General features: G+C 44.6%; 1 protein-coding gene across 3 annotated transcripts in view; it reads left to right on the forward strand.

Moving 5' to 3' along the window:
* LOC115571795 (cGMP-dependent protein kinase 1-like) overlaps nucleotides 1-20,684 on the forward strand; it is a 63,336-nt gene that overhangs the window by 12,008 nt on the left and 30,644 nt on the right. Inside the window, exons 1-2 of one of the 3 annotated variants that reach the window (XM_030401391.1) lie at nucleotides 2,580-4,905; nucleotides 14,229-14,395. In XM_030401391.1, the coding sequence (XP_030257251.1) occupies nucleotides 4,586-4,905; nucleotides 14,229-14,395 (487 nt within the window). In that variant the 5' untranslated portion in view covers nucleotides 2,580-4,585. Of the gene's footprint in view, nucleotides 1-2,579; nucleotides 4,906-14,228; nucleotides 14,396-20,684 lie in introns of those variants that run through there. The other 2 variants (XM_030401393.1, XM_030401392.1) reach the window with 2 other exon arrangements.

Consider the following 20,684-nt stretch of genomic DNA (forward strand, 5'->3'; position numbering starts at 1 on the left):
TTATATCAGTTTTTTATAGCCATCATATAGAAAAGTTTATGTCTTTCACACACACACACACACACACAACACACAACACAACACACACACACACACACACACACACACAGTGTCACATGTTGAGCTAATGGGTGTAATGACAAGCAGCAGCCAGCAGACAGCGCCACAGAACCATGTTCACTTCAACTGGATCACAGTCAAGGACCGTCGTGATGTCACCATCTTAATTCTACAGTGTAAATGAGGGTTCACAAAATAATAATTAATAATATGCAGTCTTTATATTAATCTGTAGTCTTTATAATAATCTGTAGTCTGTATAATAATCTGTAGTCTGTATAATAATCTGTAGTCTTTATATTAATCTGTAGTCTTTATATTAATCTGTAGTCTGTATAATAATCTGTAGTCTTTATATTAATCTGTAGTCTGTATAATAATCTGTAGTCTGTATAATAATCTGTAGTCTTTATATTAATCTGTAGTCTGTATAATAATCTGTAGTCTTTATATTAATCTGTAGTCTGTATAATAATCTGTAGTCTGTATAATAATCTGTAGTCTTTATAATAATCTGTAGTCTTTATAATAATCTGTAGTCTTTATAATAATCTGTAGTCTTTATAATAATCTGTATTCTGTATAATAATCTGTAGTCTTTATAATAATCTGTAGTCTGTATAATAATCTGTAGTCTTTATAATAATCTGTAGTCTTTATAATAATCTGTATTCTGTATAATAATCTGTAGTCTTTATAATAATCTGTAGTCTGTATAATAATCTGTAGTCTTTATAATAATCTGTAGTCTGTATAATAATCTGTAGTCTTTATATTAATCTGTAGTCCGTACAATAATCTGTAGTCCGTATAATAATCTGTAGTCTTTATAATAATCTGTAGTCTTTATAATAATCTGTAGTCTGTATAATAATCTGTAGTCTTTATATTAATCTGTAGTCTTTATAATAATCTGTAGTCTTTATATTAATCTGTAGTCTGTATAATAATCTGTAGTCTTTATATTAATCTGTAGTCTTTATAATAATCTGTAGTCTTTATATTAATCTGTAGTCTTTATAATAATCTGTAGTCTTTATATAAATCTGTAGTCTTTATAATAATCTGTGGTCTTTATAATAATCTGTAGTCTTTATAATAATCTGTAGTCTTTATAATAATCTGTAGTCTTTATATTAATCTGTAGTCTTTATAATAATCTGTAGTCTTTATATTAATATGTAGTCTGTATAATAATCTGTAGTCTTTATATTAATCTGTAGTCAATATAATAATCTGTAGTCTTTATATTAATCTGTAGTCTTTATAATAATCTGTAGTCTTTATAATAATCTGTAGTCTTTATAATAATCTGTAGTCTGTATAATAATCTGTAGTCTTATATTAATCTGTAGTCTTTATAATAATCTGTAGTCTTTATAATAATCTGTAGTCTTTATATTAATCTGTAGTCTTTATAATAATCTGTAGTCTTTATATTAATCTGTAGTCTTTATATTAATCTGTAGTCTTTATAATAATCTGTAGTCTTTATATTAATCTGTAGTCTTTATAATAATCTGTAGTCTTTATATTAATCTGTAGTCTTTATATTAATCTGTAGTCTTTATAATAATCTGTAGTCTTTATAATAATCTGTAGTCTTTATAATAATCTGTAGTCTTTATAATCATCTGTTGTCTTTATAATCATCTGTTGTCTTTATATTAATCTGTAGTCTGTATAATAATCTGTAGTCTTTATAATAATCTGTAGTCTTTATATAATCTGTAGTCTTTATATTAATCTGTAGTCTGTATAATAATATGTAGTCTTTATATTAATCTGTAGTTTTTATAATAATCTGTAGTCTTTATATTAATCTGTAGTCTGTATAATAATCTGTAGTCTTTATATTAATCTGTAGTCTGTATAATAATCTGTAGTCTTTATAATAATCTGTAGTCTTTATAATAATCTGTAGTCTTTATATTAATCTGTAGTCTTTATATTAATCTGTAGTCTGTATAATAATCTGTAGTCTTTATATTAATCTGTAGTCTGTATAATAATCTGTAGTCTTTATAATAATCTGTAGTCTTTATAATAATCTGTTGTCTTTATAATAATCTTTAGTCTTTATATTAATCTGTAGTCTTTATAATAATCTGTAGTCTTTATAATCATCTGTAGTCTGTATAATAATCTGTAGTCTTTATAATAATCTGTAGTCTTTATAATAATCTGTAGTCTTTATATTAATCTGTAGTCTTTATAATAATCTGTAGTCTTTATAATCATCTGTAGTCTGTATAATAATCTTGTTATTTACGTGATCATGAGGCTGTGAGAGTGATTTTAAACACCTTCATTATTTAAATTCATGTTCCTGTATGAAGCTTGTTCTCAGCTGCTCTACACGGTCCATGTAATCTATTACTCGATACGATCAGAGGATTACACCCTGTATTAGAACTTTGTAAAGTATTGATCTGATTCTCCTCAGTTATCTTCATGTCTCCTCTCCAGACCACTGTTTAATCATTGTGAGGAGGAGCAGGGAGGAGGAGGAAGAGGAGGAGGAGGAGGAGGAGGAGGAGGACGATCAACTTCTGGCCGCAGCCCGCGCTGCTCTCCGGGTGTCAGTCGTCCTGCTGCTCACATTAAACTAATTAAAGTAATGAAGGTGATTAAACCGGAGCAGATCCGCAGCTCCACATCCTCTCTGGACTCCGGATCATTTAATTCTTCTCCACAGATCGTCTGCAGCTCTCCTCCTCCTCCTCCTCCTCCGCCTCTCCGGCTCCAGGCTCACATGTGAGGAGGGTTTTGGCTTCTCGATTCAAACCGGAGGATTTTCAGCGTTGTTGTCCTCCCGGAGTCGTCCCGGTGTCAGACTCGTGGACCGGACTTGATTCCTGCGGCTCTGGTAGTTTCCTGCGCGTCTCTGCGCTGCGCGGCGGTGCGTGGGGAGGTTTACTTCTCTTCAGACTGTTTCAGAGGATGTTTGCACGATTTATTTCGGACTGAAGATGTTTGACAGCTTCAGTTTTCTGCCTCTGATCAGTTCGGTTCGGTTCCGTCTTCCTCTCCAGCAGAAAGCTGATGTCTTACTTCTGCCTGGATCCATTTCAGGAATTTAAACCAGGAATTTTTTATTATTTCTAAATCGTCAAATCTGTGGATTGATTTTTCTACCAGGACTCACTTCCGACTTTGTTTCGCTCACTTTGCTTCTGTTTGTTCTTCATCCACGTGTTACATTCATCATATTTCCTGGATAAGAGGAAATCCTGGAACCAGAACAGAGACTCCCTGATCTTCCACTTCATCCATCGCCTTTGTCTCACATCAGAATTTTGCTTTAGAGGAGAGAAAGAGGAGCCCACCAGAACCAGTGAGTGCCTCTTAATTTCAAGACTTTTCCCAGTTTGTGTTATTTTCTTGATGTCTAAAAGCAAATTCCCATCCTGGAAGAAGAAGCAGGTAACTTCAAGGAACCATGGACATCTGGAGGGACTCTGAGGATTTTAAAGACCACCAATGATCCACCTTGGGGGGCCTGTGAAAAACCTTCAAAAACAACCCTGGAGGAAATTTGACAAACCCATTTAAGAAACTAGAGGGATCTGAGAATCCCAATGAAACTTTAAACCTTAACCCAAAGCCTTAGGAGCTGTCAAACATCTGGAGAAAAACTATTTCAGGGAACCCCAGAAGCAAGCTAAGGCCCCTGAAGCCCTTGAAGATGCCTGTACGAATCCTAAAAGAACCTTGAAAAAACCCTCTGAGAACCTCTAGACCACAGTGGTTCCGATGAAATCTTGGGGACTGCTGAGAATCTGAGAAAAACCCAAAAGATCATTGTGATGAGCCCTGAGTAGCCCTAGATGATTCTGAGTGACCCTTAAGACTTATCTTAAGAACCTCCCTGAGAGACTTTAGAGGGACCCTTGAGACCTCCAGGAACTGCTGGGAAACTAGCAAAACTGATTAAGTAGCCCAAGGAAGCCCAGTAGATTTGTAGACCCCTGAAGACCATTTAAGAATCTCTGAAAAAAGACCAAAAATATAAAAAATTAAAATTAATAACCTGAAGAACCTTTCTGAGAACCTCTAGAGGGACCTTCAAGGCCCCAACAAAATCTTGTGATTACTGTGAACCTGGATGGACCCAGCAGGAAACTTTGAAGGGCCCTGGGGAACCACAGAATGACCTCAGGATCCCAGAGAGAGATCTCAGAGGAATGCTGTAGATACTAGACTGACTTTAAGACCCAGAGAAAACCTGGAGAATCTCTGCCACGCCCTAAAAAAGGTTTAAGTTACCCTGACGGACACTGAAGCACCTTTACACAACCTAGAAATCACCAAGACTCTGAAGAAACCAAGGTGCTGCTAAGTAATCAGAAAGAATCTAGGGGGAACAGGAAGGGTTGAAGACTTTGAGGATCCCAACAGTTAAGTACTTTGAGGAACCCTTTCGGGACCCTCAAGCTCCAGAGGAAATCTGGGGACCACAGAGGACCCCCCAAACACTCTAGAGGAACCCTGAGAACTCTTGGGTCCCCCCTATAGAGAACCCATGGGCACCCTACGGGACCTGCAGTACGCCCTGCAGGAAAAGATCGAGGAGTTGCGGCAGCGCGACACCCTGATCGATGAGCTGGAGCTGGAGCTGGATCAGAAGGACGAGCTGATCCAGCGGCTGCAGAATGAGCTGGACAAGTACCGCTCTGTGCTCCGGCCTGCCACGGCTCAGCAGGTCCAGGCCCAGCAGCAGAACCTTGTCCTTCAGCCAGACCAGCACCGCAGCAAACGGCAGGCCATCTCCGCCGAGCCCACCGCCTGTGACATCAGTGACCTCAGCCACGTCACACTGCCCTTCTACCCCAAGAGCCCAGAGTAAGTCCACTTTGTGCTGTCTCCAGTTCTGTCTGTTCAGTTGGATGGTTCTGGTTTTCTCTCTCCAGTTCTTGAGATACCTGTTTCCTCTCCAGTAGGTTAACGGACTTCAGGTTGTGTTGATGCTCCCTCATTCTGTAGCAGTCTGAGAGGTTTGTAATAACAAACGGTACCTCTAAGGGGCTTCTTCACTACTTACTAAGTGGAGTGGACTAAGTGGAAGTCACAGGCTGTAAAACTCTGTGTGGGAGTGTCCTTACATAGTATGGGAGTGTCCTTACAAAGTGTGGGAGTGTCCTTACATAGTATGGGAATGTCCTTACAAAGTGTGGGAGTGTCCTTACATAGTATGGGAGTGTCCTTACATAGTATGGGAGTGTCCTTACAAAGTGTGGGAGTGTCCTTACATAGTATGGGAGTGTCCTTACAACATGTGGGAATGTCCTTACAGAGTGTGGAAGTGTCCTTACATAGTAGGGAGTGTCCTTACAGAGTGTGGGAGTGTCCTTTCATAGTGTGGGCATGTCTTTACAGAGTATGGGAGTGTCCTAACAGAGTGTGGGAGCGTCTTTACAGAGTATGGGAGTGTCCTAACAGAGTGTGGGAGCGTCTTTACAGAGTATGGGAGTGTCCTTACAGAGTATGGGAGTGTCATATGAGCTCTGAGTTTCAGAGTTGTTAGGCCTACTTGTGGTTTGTTGACCCGACCGGCCTTCAGGTGGGATGCTGAGTGTGGGTGAGTCCAGGTGAGTCCAGGTGTGGACGGCTGATAAGTTGTCTGTGGAGAGAAGTCAGTACAGTATCGTAGATGTGTGATGAATGATGTCTTAGTCCACCTCCTCTGTTCAAAGACGGTGTTCCAGTTTGGATGAGATTCTTTTATTCTTCGTTAAAACCGTCGGTCTTCTCTGGACAACATGTTGACATTGTTGTCCTCACGGGAATGATTTGTCTCCTTCAGATGAAGGTGGACAGCAGAGTCTTGAAGAGTTGGACCTCCTGTGTTGGTCCATGATTGGGAAGACAAGCCAACGTCTCAATAAATGACTGTTCTTCCTCTGTGGTTGCTGGTGATAAAGTGGGCAGCAGACAGTTAGAGTGAGCTGGCTCTGGATGTCCACCAGGATTTGTTCTCATGGAGACGTTTACAGTTACATGCTGAATATGTGGCGTCTTTCCGTCTCTTTCAGTTTGTTTATTCAGGTTTGAGCGGCTGACGGCTCTGAAATACAATATTTAATAACTGTTAATCTGCAGAGAACACTGGAGACAGTTTGTGTGAGTAGACTGATTAACTTCTTGTTCCACAACCTGCATATTTGATCTTTTAAGCTTTGCTGACAGAACGTTTGTCTCTCTCGTGCTCTCAAAGTGCTTTACTGAACCCGATCAAACACACGGCGACTAAAAACAATCACTGTTTATATTAAAGCTTTATTAAAATCACTGAAGCAAAAGAGTTTCACAGTGTTTTAAAAGACGACACTGAGTGTTTAACCCTGATCTCATCAGACTGCAGAGACTCGATCAGCTTTATAGATTAATCTGAACCTCTGACAACGAGAAAAGATCCACCTGAGGATCTCAGGCTGCAACAAGGAGCACCGGACAATAACAGGCCAAGTTAGTAACTTGGAGCGAGGCCTCCTCAGGGCTCCTCAGTAATCAATACAATCTTAACATCAGTTCTAAAAGCAACAGGTAACCAGTGCAGAGAGGACCGGACCGGTGAGTTCAGGTCCCAGTCAGGATTCTGGCAGCAGAGTTTTGGATGAGCAGGATTTTACTGATGCTGAGAGCAAAGAATTGTAAGAACAGATGATCTGGTCCTGGAAATTCAGATTGAACTATTGACTTTATGATGATGTTTAACTCGCTCTCTGACTCTCTCCTTTAGAGCGACAGGTGACTAAATGAAACGCACCCTTACCTCCAGGTTACTGTGGATTTCTCTGATAATGTATGAACACAATCAACAGCATGTAGAGCCGAGGTCGAGTGGTTTTTAGACATTTTAATGCAGAATTGTGACAGATTGTATCTGATACGACCTGTCTGGAGTTTGAATCGATGCAAAATGTGAACATTTGTGAACATTTTGTTGCTTCTTACAGTTTGAACCTTGCAAAGTTTCTCCAGATAAGAAAGAAAGAAACAGACACACACTAAACCTCATGTCGTCACTTAAACTACAGAAGGAGAACACAGTGTTGGTAGAAGATGGTGTTTCCTCTCTGCACGGTTTGCTTCAGTCTCACAGACACACACAGATAACAACTGTAGTTTCCTGATAGGATCAGCAGCTGCAGGTCGTCTCTGCTGCTGCCACAGATCTTTATTTATACACACATGAATATGAAATGTGTGTGAGACAGTTGAGAGTGGGAGGGACGCTGAGCCTGAAGACGACATCAGGTCGATCGCTGCTGATGTTCCCGTGGAGATCAAACTGTTCGATTACAGACTTAAAGAACGAGCAGCAGCGTCTGAACACAACCTGCTCACAAAAATTCAACCGCACTGATTAAATATGAATCAATAATCTGTTGCTGCAGCTTATTTCTCACCTCAGATGTTGTCAGAAGCATATTTTAGTTCACGTCCAACTGCAGCATCTCACCTGAGTCTCTCACCAGGTGAATAGTCGATGCTGCTGAAGGGTTAAAACCTGACGAGGCCACTGAACACAAACTGTTGGACTTCTGTGTGTGATCTCATGGAGACGCAGGTGAAGAAGTGTTGATGCTTCTGCCTCTGTGACTCCCACACAATGAGCGACTGTGACTGTGGTGTACCTGTTCAGTGTGCACCTGTGCAGCAGGTGGTCCTCCTCCCTCAGGGTTTTGTCATTAAGCACGCAGTAGGAGATTGCAGCATTCAGCCTCCTGAACTCTGATTGAATTTGCTCTGACATCACCGGACCTGCTCGCTCTGATAAGAGCGTGGATTGATTGTGTGGCAGCTCCTCTTCCTCTGAAGCAGCTGCAGTGGATGTAGCAGAGAAAGTCGTCTAAATGTTGGAAAGATCAACTCTGACAGGCTAAATGTAAACATCCAACAATACCGTGCTAACACTAGCATGCTACAAAGCTAACTGTAGGCTACACAACCTTTGAATTTCACTGAAACTAGCTGAGAGGTTATTTAAAAATGATGGAAGAATCACATGTTGTTAGAATGCAGCATGCCACAAAAAGCTAGCAGATGCTAACAGAGGAAAGCTAACTCCGTTGTTGCTGTAATTTTTGTACTCCAACTTTTAGTAGTATCGTGATTTTTTAGGCAAGACAATAATCATTTACCTTTAATTTGTGATTGTTATATCATGAGTTTAGAATAAACTGCAGTTTGTAATCTGATTGTTCTTTTGACTTGAAGTGACGTGTTCCTCGTTCTGACAGCTTGTTTCTCTGCGTGTCGTAGCTTCAGTTTGTTCTTTTACCAATCATGCTTTTGATCGTAGTCATGACATTTCAACTAGAAATGAATAGAGTAGAAGAAGAAGACACAAACTGGATCCTCAACATCAGAGAGAGTTAAACGTTTGTTGGTCAGAACTGATTCTGTGAAGCTGTTTTCATCTCATGTTCGGCTCATAAACCCTTTTAAAACAGGCAGAAACCATCTGAAGCGCGCACAAAAACGTCTTTGTTAGACTTCAGCAGACGTTACATGTATCTTGTGTCTGAACGTCGTCGTGTCGTCACAGCGATGATGTTTCTACACGTCTGGCTTCAGTATCGCTGCCTCGCCTGCTCCAGCTGTTTGTTAGCTTCCACCTCGCACAGCAATGTAATATAATGTGTTGTTCTGTCTGTCCATGTCAGAGATAACAACCACTGTGTTAGCTTTAATCTGTGTGGCCCGCCCACACACACACACACACACACACACACACACACACACACACACACACACACACACACACACACACACAAACACACACACACACACACACACACACACAAAAAGCAAGCTGCAGGACGCTGACAGCCAGAAGTGGTGGGATGGTAAATGAAACCCTGTCAGCTGCCTGTGTGTGTGTGTGTGTGTGTGTGTGTGTGTGGAACATAAATAAAGTATTACAGTGGAGTGTGTGGAGGCTGTGAACGCCCACCAGCTCTCCTGCTGTCTGCAGCAGAGCTTCATAAGCATTTTTCAGCTCGTCACAGCAGACAGGTTAATGATCAGCTGAGAGACGACTCTTATTTTGAAAACTGACGACGTCCTGTCCGTCACACTGTACTGTACTGAAGTACTCAAATAAATGTACTTATTTATGTTCCTCGTGTTTCCATCTGCTCTGACGAGGACTGGAGGATCCTCCTTGTTGGTTGCAGGATTCCTCCGCTGCTCTCTAAGATATATTACTCTGCTTCCTGTTCTTCATCTCGTCCTCCGTCTCTTTGTCTTCTTCACTCTCCCTCCTCTGCCTCTCTAATGACTGTGTGTCTTACTTCCTCCGTCTTTTCTCTTTCAGTCGCCTCGACTCTAAGTATCTTCTTTTATGTTTCTGTCTGTTGTTTCTCTCGTCTCTTTCACTTCATCTCTTTGCTTTTTATTCTCTCTTTCAGCTTCTCTACCTGTACATCCTCCTCCTCCTCCTCCTCCTCCTCCTCCTGCTGCTGCTGATGCTGTAATAACACCGGGTGTCCTTCATCACCTCCTCCGTCCGGTCACAATGTATCTTCATAGAAGTCAGTTTCCTCCTCAGTCCTCAGATATTAAAGTCGGCCTGAATATTTCTTCCTGTGCAGACTCGCCAAAATAAGATCCAGCTCTAACGATTCAATGCTGGATCAAATGAAACTTCTTTACAACAGACTCATCTCTCTTTAGACGGTGCTTCACAGAACTGTCGGCCCGAAAAACTCATATTTCAGATTGAATTTGGCCCAAAGAGTCCACCTCTTAAAGGAACAGTTCACCCAAAGATGTTAATCCAGTCCTCCTCTCCTCTCTCCGTACTGACGCACCACCAGGTGATGGAGCTTTTAGCTCAGCAGCGACGGTGAAGATTTCAGCTTATAAAAGTGTAAAAAAACATCTTTTCAAATCAGATCAGGATCTCAGGTGTTATTCTACATGTTGGATCATTTCTAGTTATTTTTAAAAAACAACATTTACGTTCAACATGAACGTTCTGGAGTTGTTTCAGTCAGAGCCGGCTGAGAACAACAACCGTCAGCCTGAGAAACATCCCGACTGAATCTTTACCCATCAGGTGTGAACGGGCTTCTGTAGGATCTGGACCGTGTCAGAATAAACTGTTTCCAGATCAGTGAAACTCTCTGAGGCTGCTCAGGAGGATTCACTGCTCAGACATCAGTTTATTGTCAGAGCTTCTGAACCTGAGCTGAGCAGCCGACAGCTGCGAGGGTTCATTTCTGGACTGTTCCTGTCTTCATCTTTCCTCCTTTCTCTTCGTCTCTTTCAGTCTGCTTGAATTAAAATGTGTTTTAAAGACGACAGGAAGGAAACTGCTGCAGTTCTTCTCTCTCTCTCTGTCCAGAGTCGAGCTTCAGCTGCTTTTCATTGGTCCGTCTGAAGGAGAAGAAGCTGCTCAGTTAATGTGCAGCACCAGCTGCTGAGGAAATATTACTCATTACGGTCAATACAACACAGTAATCACAAATTACACTGATTATGACAACAATCAAACTCAGTTATAGATCTACTATGTGATTTGTTAGCAGAAGAAACAGTGACCAGAGCAGACGGAGTGTAGAGCCAACAGTGTGTGACAGAGTCTCTGAATGATCTCTTACAAACAGTCAAACATGTGACATCACTGTTCAATCAATATTTAGCTTTTTAGCCTTCAACAAACAACAAGTCCCAGAAGCCCACAAACCATCGCTGGTCAAACATCATTAAACATGATGAGTTCACTGTCAGTAGTAACGTGGGGACAGTGGAGTGTCTGTGCTGAGTTCACTGTCAGTAGTAACGTCGGGACAGTGGAGCGTCTGTGGTGAGTTCACTGTCAGTAGTAACGTCGGGACAGTGGAGCGTCTGTGGTGAGTTCACTGTCAGTAGTAACGTGGGGACAGTGGAGTGTCTGTGGTGAGTTCACTGTCAGTAGTAACGTGGGGACAGTGGAGCGTCTGTGGTGAGTTCACTGTCAGTAGTAACGTGGGGACAGTGGAGCGTCTGTGGGGAGTTCACTGTCAGTAGTAACGTGGGGACAGTGGAGCGTCTGTGGTGAGTTCACTGTCAGTAGTAACGTGGGGACAGTGGAGCGTCTGTGGTGAGTTCACTGTCAGTAGTAACGTGGGGACAGTGGAGTGTCTGTGGTGAGTTCACTGTCAGTAGTAACGTGTCGGGACAGTGGAGCGTCTGTGGTGAGTTCACTGTCAGTAGTAACGTGGGGACAGTGGAGCGTCTGTGGTGAGTTCACTGTCAGTAGTAACGTGGGGACAGTGGAGCGTCTGTGGTGAGTTCACTGTCAGTAGTAACGTGGGGACAGTGGAGCGTCTGTGGTGAGTTCACTGTCAGTAGTAACGTGGGGACAGTGGAGCGTCTGTGGTGAGTTCACTGTCAGTAGTAACGTCGGGACAGTGGAGCGTCTGTGGTGAGTTCACTGTCAGTAGTAACGTGGGGACAGTGGAGCGTCTGTGGTGAGTTCACTGTCAGTAATAACGTCGGGACAGTGGAGCGTCTGTGGTGAGTTCACTGTCAGTAGTAACGTGGGGACAGTGGAGCGTCTGTGGTGAGTTCACTGTCAGTAGTAACGTGTCGGGACAGTGGAGCGTCTGTGGTGAGTTCACTGTCAGTAGTAACGTCGGGACAGTGGAGCGTCTGTGGTGAGTTCACTGTCAGTAGTAACGTGGGGACAGTGGAGCGTCTGTGGTGAGTTCACTGTCAGTAGTAACGTGGGGACAGTGGAGCGTCTGTGCTGAGTTCACTGTCAGTAGTAACGTCGGGACAGTGGAGCGTCTGTGGTGAGTTCACTGTCAGTAGTAACGTGGGGACAGTGGAGCGTCTGTGCTGAGTTCACTGTCAGTAGTAACGTCGGGACAGTGGAGCGTCTGTGGTGAGTTCACTGTCAGTAGTAACGTGGGGACAGTAGAGCGTCTGTGGTGAGTTCACTGTCAGTAGTAACGTGGGGACAGTGGAATGTCTGTGGGGAGTTCACTGTCAGTAGTAATGTGTCGGGACAGTGGAGCGTCTGTGGTGAGTTCACTGTCAGTAGTAACGTGTCGGGACAGTGGAGCGTCTGTGGTGAGTTCACTGTCAGTAGTAACGTGGGGACAGTGGAGCGTCTGTGGTGAGTTCACTGTCAGTAGTAACGTGGGGACAGTGGAGCGTCTGTGGTGAGTTCACTGTCAGTAGTAACGTGGGGACAGTGGAGCGTCTGTGGTGAGTTCACTGTCAGTAGTAACGTGTCGGGACAGTGGAGCGTCTGTGGTGGGTTCACTGTCTGTAGTAACGTGGGGACAGTGGAGCGTCTGTGGTGAGTTCACTGTCAGTAGTAACGTGGGGACAGTGGAGCGTCTGTGGTGAGTTCACTGTCAGTAGTAACGTGGGGACAGTGGAGCGTCTGTGGTGAGTTCACTGTCAGTAGTAACGTGGGGACAGTGGAGCGTCTGTGGTGAGTTCACTGTCAGTAGTAACGTGTCGGGACAGTGGAGCGTCTGTGGTGAGTTCACTGTCAGTAGTAACGTGGGGACAGTGGAGTGTCTGTGGTGAGTTCACTGTCAGTGGTAACGTGTCGGGACAGTGGAGCGTCTGTGGGGAGTTCACTGTCTGTAGTAACGTGGGGACAGTGGAGCGTCTGTGGTGAGTTCACTGTCAGTAGTAACGTGGGGACAGTGGAGCGTCTGTGGTGAGTTCACTGTCAGTAGTAACGTGGGGACAGTGGAGCGTCTGTGGTGAGTTCACTGTCAGTAGTAACGTGGGGACAGTGGAGCGTCTGTGGTGAGTTCACTGTCAGTAGTAACGTGGGGACAGTGGAGCGTCTGTGCTGAGTTCACTGTCAGTAGTAACGTCGGGACAGTGGAGCGTCTGTGGTGAGTTCACTGTCAGTAGTAACGTGGGGACAGTAGAGCGTCTGTGGTGAGTTCACTGTCAGTAGTAACGTGGGGACAGTGGAATGTCTGTGGGGAGTTCACTGTCAGTAGTAATGTGTCGGGACAGTGGAGCGTCTGTGGTGAGTTCACTGTCAGTAGTAACGTGTCGGGACAGTGGAGCGTCTGTGGTGAGTTCACTGTCAGTAGTAACGTGGGGACAGTGGAGCGTCTGTGGTGAGTTCACTGTCAGTAGTAACGTGGGGACAGTGGAGCGTCTGTGGTGAGTTCACTGTCAGTAGTAACGTGTCGGGACAGTGGAGCGTCTGTGGTGGGTTCACTGTCTGTAGTAACGTGGGGACAGTGGAGCGTCTGTGGTGAGTTCACTGTCAGTAGTAACGTGGGGACAGTGGAGCGTCTGTGGTGAGTTCACTGTCAGTAGTAACGTGGGGACAGTGGAGCGTCTGTGGTGAGTTCACTGTCAGTAGTAACGTGGGGACAGTGGAGCGTCTGTGGTGAGTTCACTGTCAGTAGTAACGTGTCGGGACAGTGGAGCGTCTGTGGTGAGTTCACTGTCAGTAGTAACGTGGGGACAGTGGAGTGTCTGTGGTGAGTTCACTGTCAGTAGTAACGTGTCGGGACAGTGGAGCGTCTGTGGTGAGTTCACTGTCAGTAGTAACGTGGGGACAGTGGAGCGTCTGTGGTGAGTTCACTGTCAGAGAGAGGACCTTCTGTTGATCAAACTCACATTAACAGAGAAATGAAGACAGACGATGAAGCCAGCATACAAACATCTTTAAATGTTAAAGTCATTAATCCAACGTCTGTTATCGAGCTGAAGACAAACTCACCTCCGTCGCTCCAGTTTCAGATTTTCTTCAGTGGTACACAAATGCATCAAAACCATCAGTCAGGATGTTTTCTGCTGAATAATTCTGAGAGCAGCTGGAGTGTGTTTACTGCTCATTTAGGAGTGATCAGACTTTAATAAACCACACACACACACACACACACACACACGGTTCACCTGAGGGCTGAAACACTGATTCTAAGTCTCTCACTGTGTTAATGAAGAGATGAATGTGTGTGTGTGTGTGTGTGTTTTTACAGCTCCTGACTTTAATAACGTGGAGTCATAATTATTAATTTATTTCACTTTTATATAGAAAATTATAAACTTTGTGTAAAATACTGAACATTAAAGTTTCTGAGGCTCGTGTTCAGCCCGTTAACAGAAATAATCGCGTCTTTGATTTGACAGTATTTCACATGTCTCCCCTGTCCTTGTTTCCTTTCCTTGTTTCCTCCCTTCAGGTCGAAGGAGATGATAAAAGACGCCATCTTGGACAACGACTTCATGAAGAACCTGGAGCTGTCTCAGATCCACGAGATCGTCGACTGCATGTACCCGGTGGATTATGGGAAAGATGCCTGCATCATCGAGGAGGGCGACGTGGGCTCTCTGGTCTACGTGATGGAAGGTGAGGACGCGCTCGCCACATGACCCGTCACACGCCCGTCACATGACCCGTCACACGCTCGCCACATGACCCGTCACACGCTCGCCACATGACCCGTCACATGACCCATCACATGACCTGTCACACGCTCGCCACATGACCCGTCACACGCTCGCCACATGACCCGTCACACGCCCATCACATGACCCGTCACACGCCGTCACATGACCCATCACACGCCCGTCACATGACCCATCACACGCCCGTCACATGACCCGTCACACGCCCGTCACATGACCCGTCAGACCTGGTTCATGTGGTTTTTCTGTCATTAAGAGTTCTTTGGCTTTACTTTCTGATCCCGTTCTCTAAACTTCTCTCAGACTGAGTCGAGTCTTGTTTCCGGATCAGCCGCCTGGTTGCAGTTGTGCTGCAGCTCGGAGCTCTGTGACATTTACAGGGAAGTGTGAGAAGTTGCTGCAAAAGTTTCCTGCAGCTCCGTTCGACCTTTCCCAGCTGCTGGTTTTCATCCAGGAACGTGTCGGACTCGTGGAGCGTTGCGTAACGGGTCAGAACGCCTGAGGGCGGCTGAACGCTCACCTCCTCTCCAACACAGCTGCACAGTTTCAGTTTCTTCCTCCCTCCTCAGATCGGCTCCGACAAACACGATGTGATCGCAGCTCGTCTGCACAGACTCACAATCAATGGAATCAAACAAAGTTACAACGACAAAGAAACCAGTGTTTGGTCCAATCGTGTCGCTTCTATTCAGCTGAATAATAACAATAATTCACAGAAGATGAACAAACACAAAAATAAAGAATTACCTCCGTTGATTAGTTGTTTTGTTTCTCGGTCAATCGGTTTGACTGCGGATTGATTGATTGATTGATTGATTGATTGATTGATTGATTGTTTGGTTTGCAGATAGCACTCTGCTGTCTGCTTCATGGATACTTTGATCCTTATTTAAATGATATAATGACAGCGGACAAACTTCAGGATGTAAATAACTTTCTGTTCATTTTCACTGTGTTCACTTTTTGTCCGTCTGATAACATCAGCTGATCGTCTCCATGCTCAGATTTATCTGTTACTGACATGAGACATTAATTATCCTCCAGACACACAAACACACTGAATAAACGACAGCAGCTTCCTGAAGTGGCTGCTGGTTCTGTAGCGTGTTGCTGTCCTGTGCCTGTTCACACATGTTGGGAGCAGCTCCGTGTTCTGCTGGAGGACACATCAGATCTGTGTCTGCTGCGTTCGTTATATTTATAGCTCTATTTGAGGTGAGTGTGTTACATAAGAAGCCTGTTCAGTAACGTGATCCTCCTGCTTTAAACACAGGTCAATGTTGGCGTGTTTGAAGTGAAGCTGCAGTCGCAGGACGCTCACTGTGTGTTTAACCAACAACTGAGCTGTGAAGTCAACTCGTTTCCACCACAGTTTATATCAAACTGTATTGATATTGGAAAGAAACACACTGCTTTGTGGATAAAAAGGTTCCTGAGAGGGTTCACGTGTCAGTAATGTGTTGATGAGTAGATGTCGGGTCAGGATAGGCTGTGCATGTTGTCAGGACACTTTAATCTCTTTGTCTCAGCGTTTGTGGACTCACAGCGGCTCGACAACAATCCTCCAGATGGCCAATCCTCTGTGCCGGTGGGTGGCAGCGAGCGGTGTGAACCAACTGATGACATTTATATTTAAGTAAAAGCTGCTGGGTGAATTACGCTGCATTCTGAATTCAACAGCTAGTCGTCACGATCTGAAAAAACTTAATTTAATCAGATTTATACGAAAGAGATGGAAGCTAATCAGTTAATGTTAAAATGAGTCATTTTTGAATGAAGTCTGGTGTGGGCAGGGAACGCTCGCACAGAGTGTTTGTACTACTGATAACTGAGTGTGTGTGTGTGTGTGTGTGTGTGTGTGTGTGTGTGTGTGAGTGTGTGTGTGTGTGTGTGTGTGTGTGTGTGTGTGAGTGTGTGTGTGTGTGTGTGTGTGTGTGTGTGTGAGTGTGTCCAGCTCAGACTAAGTGGGTCATTCTCTGTAGTGGGCGAGTGAGCTGCAGACCTGCTGAGAGAGAGAGAGGTGTGTGTGTGTGTGTGTGTGTTTGATAGTAGTTGACTCTTAATAATATAATATTTTTAATTTCCTGCTGCTGGTTTTTCCTCCTCACTCTTTGAAAACACTTTTATGATGTCATCTGTGACCTGATGATGTCACAGTGATGTCATCAGACCACACATGTCTAAGGTGAGGAGTTTGAGAGACGAGGCTGTTTACCGTGCTGGGAGGCTCTTATGTGGACACTGTCCAGGTGCATTGTGGGTCACGCTGCAGCGCTGCCTGGCTCACTGACAGACAGAGGTCACACTCACCTGGTGCACCTGAGACGCAGGCTCCTGTCGGTCCGGTCTGTTAAGGCAGCATTGGACCAGCAGCTCCAACGTTTTGTGATGTAAAATCACCGTTTTTATCAATGGAGTCTGGTGGACTTGAAGAGCGCTCTCATCAATAAATCCCAGGTCCATTTTGTCACACTGTCTTTATAGTTTTGTGTCGTTTGTGATGACAAACAGAAATCATCAACACGTCTGCTGTCCTGACCCGCTGAGCAGCAGCTTCTCCAGGAGACGCAGTTCACGTCTGTGATGAGCAGGCGGCATCTCACATGGTTACAAATCAACGTTTATATAGTGTAATGTCATTTATAGTGTAATGTAATAGTGTAATTTCATCTTTTAAACTTCAGTCACAGATGTCTGAAGAACTTCTTGTGGTTCAGATAAAAGTTGTTGTGACGTCCAAATTTTACTCCATGCAGCAAAATCTGTTGACCATGTTTTGGTCATCCAACGTTGAAACATGATCCTGACATGTTCTTTGATAAGCTGTGCAGGTGATCAGCTGTGCAGGTGAACAGCTGTGCAGGTGATCAGCTGTGCAGGTGATCAGCTGTGCTGGTGAACAGCTGTGCAGGTGAACAGCTGTGCAGGTGATCAGCTGTGCAGGTGAACAGCTGTGCAGGTGATCAGCTGTGCAGGTGATCAGCTGTGCAGGTGATCAGCTGTGCAGGTGATCAGCTGTGCTGGTGAACAGCTGTGCAGGTGAACAGCTGTGCAGGTGATCAGCTGTGCAGGTGAACAGCTGTGCAGGTGATCAGCTGTGCAGGTGATCAGCTGTGCTGGTGATCAGCTGTGCAGGTGATCAGCTGTGCAGGTGAACAGCTGTGCAGGTGAACAGCTGTGCTGGTGATCAGCTGTGCTGGTGATCAGCTGTGCTGGTGATCAGCTGTGCAGGTGAACAGCTGTGCAGGTGATCAGCTGTGCAGGTGAACAGCTGTGCAGGTGATCAGCTGCGCAGGTGAACAGCTGTGCAGGTGATCAGCTGCGCAGGTGATCAGCTGTTCTGGTGAAGTTCTGCTCACTGGAACCCTGTGAGGACATCAACAGTCGTCCTGGTTCCACACCGGACGAATGTGTCTGTGCTCAGCGGGAGCTGAGATGGTTGATGCCTTCAAACGCTCAGACAACATTTGATGTTGTTATTTTAAACTTCTTCCGTATGTTTCCGTTTGAAACACCTCGAACCAGTAAAGAGTTGTTGGATCTGATGAATATTCGAATGTGTGACAGTTTCAGTCGTGACGATTAAAAATAAAGACGATTAGAAGAATCTGTTTTTGGAATCGAGACACAAAAAGATGAACAGAGAACAAAGAGATTCATGAGTGTGTGTGTGTGTGTGTTTGTGTGTGTGTGTGTGTGTGTGTGTGTGTGTGTGTGTGTGTGTGTGTGTGTGTGTGTGTGGTGTGGGGGGGCAGATGGCATCTAAATATAACGACTTCTGTCACAGAGAGGAAGTGATCCCTAAAAACAGACCACGACTGAGATTGACGGATAGTGTGTGTGTGTGTGTGTGTGTGTGTGTGTGTGTGTGTGTGTGAGAGAGTGTGTGTGTGTGTGTGTGTGTGTTATAAATCTGTGTTTGGAGGAAGAAACAGATGCAGCAGTTTTGTCTCATTATGTAAAAGACAGGACACACACACACACACACACACACACACACAGTCAGCTCTCCGGTGGATGCGGTTGGCATGGCAACGTGTTGGATGACCATATTTGGCTTTAAAAATGTTTTCACAGTTTGGAAATTTGGAATCAGTTCATAATAGAAGAATAAATGTGAGGAAAGGACAGAGGAGGGAAGGACATGAGGGGACAGAGTGAGGAAAGGATGGAAGGAAGTGAACTCTGGATGAACTCACGCTTAGAAAAATGTCTCTTATAGATTTGATCTAAAAATGTATTTCAGCTAATAAGCTAATAAATGTTAAAATGTGTCTTTTTTGAATGGAGTCTGGTGAGATTTAGACTGTGTGTGTGTGTATTTGTGCATCACTTGAACCTCTGTGGTTTGAGAGCTAATTAGATATGCCTTCATTTCCGAATATACTCCTGCAGACACACACACACACACACACACACACACACACACACGCTGCTGATTGTGTTGGCCTGTGTGTGTGTGTGTGTGTGTGTGTGTGTGTGTGCCCGCCCACACATGATGGTCCACACTCATACATTGTGTACATCACTGACGGTCTCTGCAGCTTCAGTCTCCTGATCAATATGTTGAAATATAAAGTATTCACATATTTTCAGGTTCCTCTGCTGATGTTTGTCTGTCGTCGCTTCAGAGGAAGACGTTCTGTCCGTCTGTGATTTAACTCCTGACACAAAAACCACCTCAGGTCTGGAGGCTCCAGGGCTCGGACCGCACCGCTGATGATGTTAACGCTCAGCCTCCAGTGTTTTATTACCATTATACACCAGCTGCCAACAAAATCCTGAATATAATGAGGACGTGTTTGTGTTGTCGGGCCGTCAGCTCGCAGTATAAAACCACAACATGTTTTTATTTAAAGGATATTCTGCGTCTGTCCAGATCAGTTAGCTCAGCTGCTCAGAGCCTCCAGCTGTGGAGGAGAGTCGGGACAGAACCAGACCTGCTGGAGGAATAAACACCTGGAGGCTCATCAGGTTCTGATCCGGAGCCGTTCACTGACGGGAGCAGAGCTCAGAGACGACTTTGTAACTCATCTTCACTCTGTTGATCAGCCTGACTGCAGCAGTGACCCGGAGCGGACCTCCAGGTTCTGTTCTGCTGACTGCTGACTGGAGCTGGACGGGAAATGGACTTTTACAGCGAGGAGACAGAGAACCAGAACCAGAACCAGAACCAGAGTCTGTGCTGAGTGCTGACTTCACTCAGAGCTTCTTATAGTTGAACACTGCTGATGAAACTCTGTCTGATGTGACTCACAAACATTCAGACCAGGTGAATACTCATCATATCTTTAAAATCCCCCTTCAGCAGAACTGAATATAAACATCATCTTTATATTCCACACATTCTTCTCCTGCCTACATTACCCACAGTGCACCTCTTCCTCTGAAGCTTAACTGAGGCTCAAACTTTCTTTTTGTTCAGATGTTGTAAAACCTTCCGTCTGTAAACCAGCACTAGTCCGACAGCTGTCTTTGTAACGAAGTCTCGGCTGCCGAGTTTCTCTTCTTGTGGCTGATTATAATCCAGCTTCTACCTGCTGCCGGCCCGTCAGAACCACTCAAACTCTCCAGCTGCTTTAATGAGCTCAGAACACCACAACTCAAACGTCCAACAGTCGAGTGGATGCAAATTCATTTCTGTGTTTCAGTTTGGAGCAACGAAGACAGAAATGAGTGCTCTGATCTGAGCTCTCTGTCATCATTACAGTCACATTAACCCAGAGCTCCCAGTTCAGACACTTAAACGCCCCGCAGGGACTCTGACAGCTCACATCACATCGTGTCATCTTTTCCAGACACGCTTTTCTTCCTGATTAACAGTTTCTTCATCCGCTGCTTCCTCCTCTCCTCTGAGGGGAAGCGTCATGTTTTAAATGCAGATGTCGGAGCTGATTCGACGGTCACCTGAACGCATCGTTGTTCTTATTAGCAGACTGTCTCTTTATGTATTTCTGTCTCCGTTGCGTTGCGTTGCGTTGCGTTGCGTTGCGTTGCGTTGCGTTGCGTTGTGTTGTGTTGCGTTGCGTTGCGTTGCGTTGCGTTGCGTTGCGTCCTTCAAACTCCCATCAAACTCGCCTGGACCAACAAAAGAAATACCATAACAGAACAAAGGTAATATAAATGTAGGTCAGAGCTTAATGTGTCTGTGTTTGAATATTCAGTCACTCGGTAAAATATCATCGTCTCAGTGGTTCCGTGTGGTTCCGTGTGGTTCCGTGTGGTTCTTC

The sequence above is a fragment of the Sparus aurata genome, chromosome 20 (genome assembly GCF_900880675.1).
Source record: "Sparus aurata chromosome 20, fSpaAur1.1, whole genome shotgun sequence".
Lineage (NCBI taxonomy): Eukaryota > Metazoa > Chordata > Actinopteri > Spariformes > Sparidae > Sparus > Sparus aurata.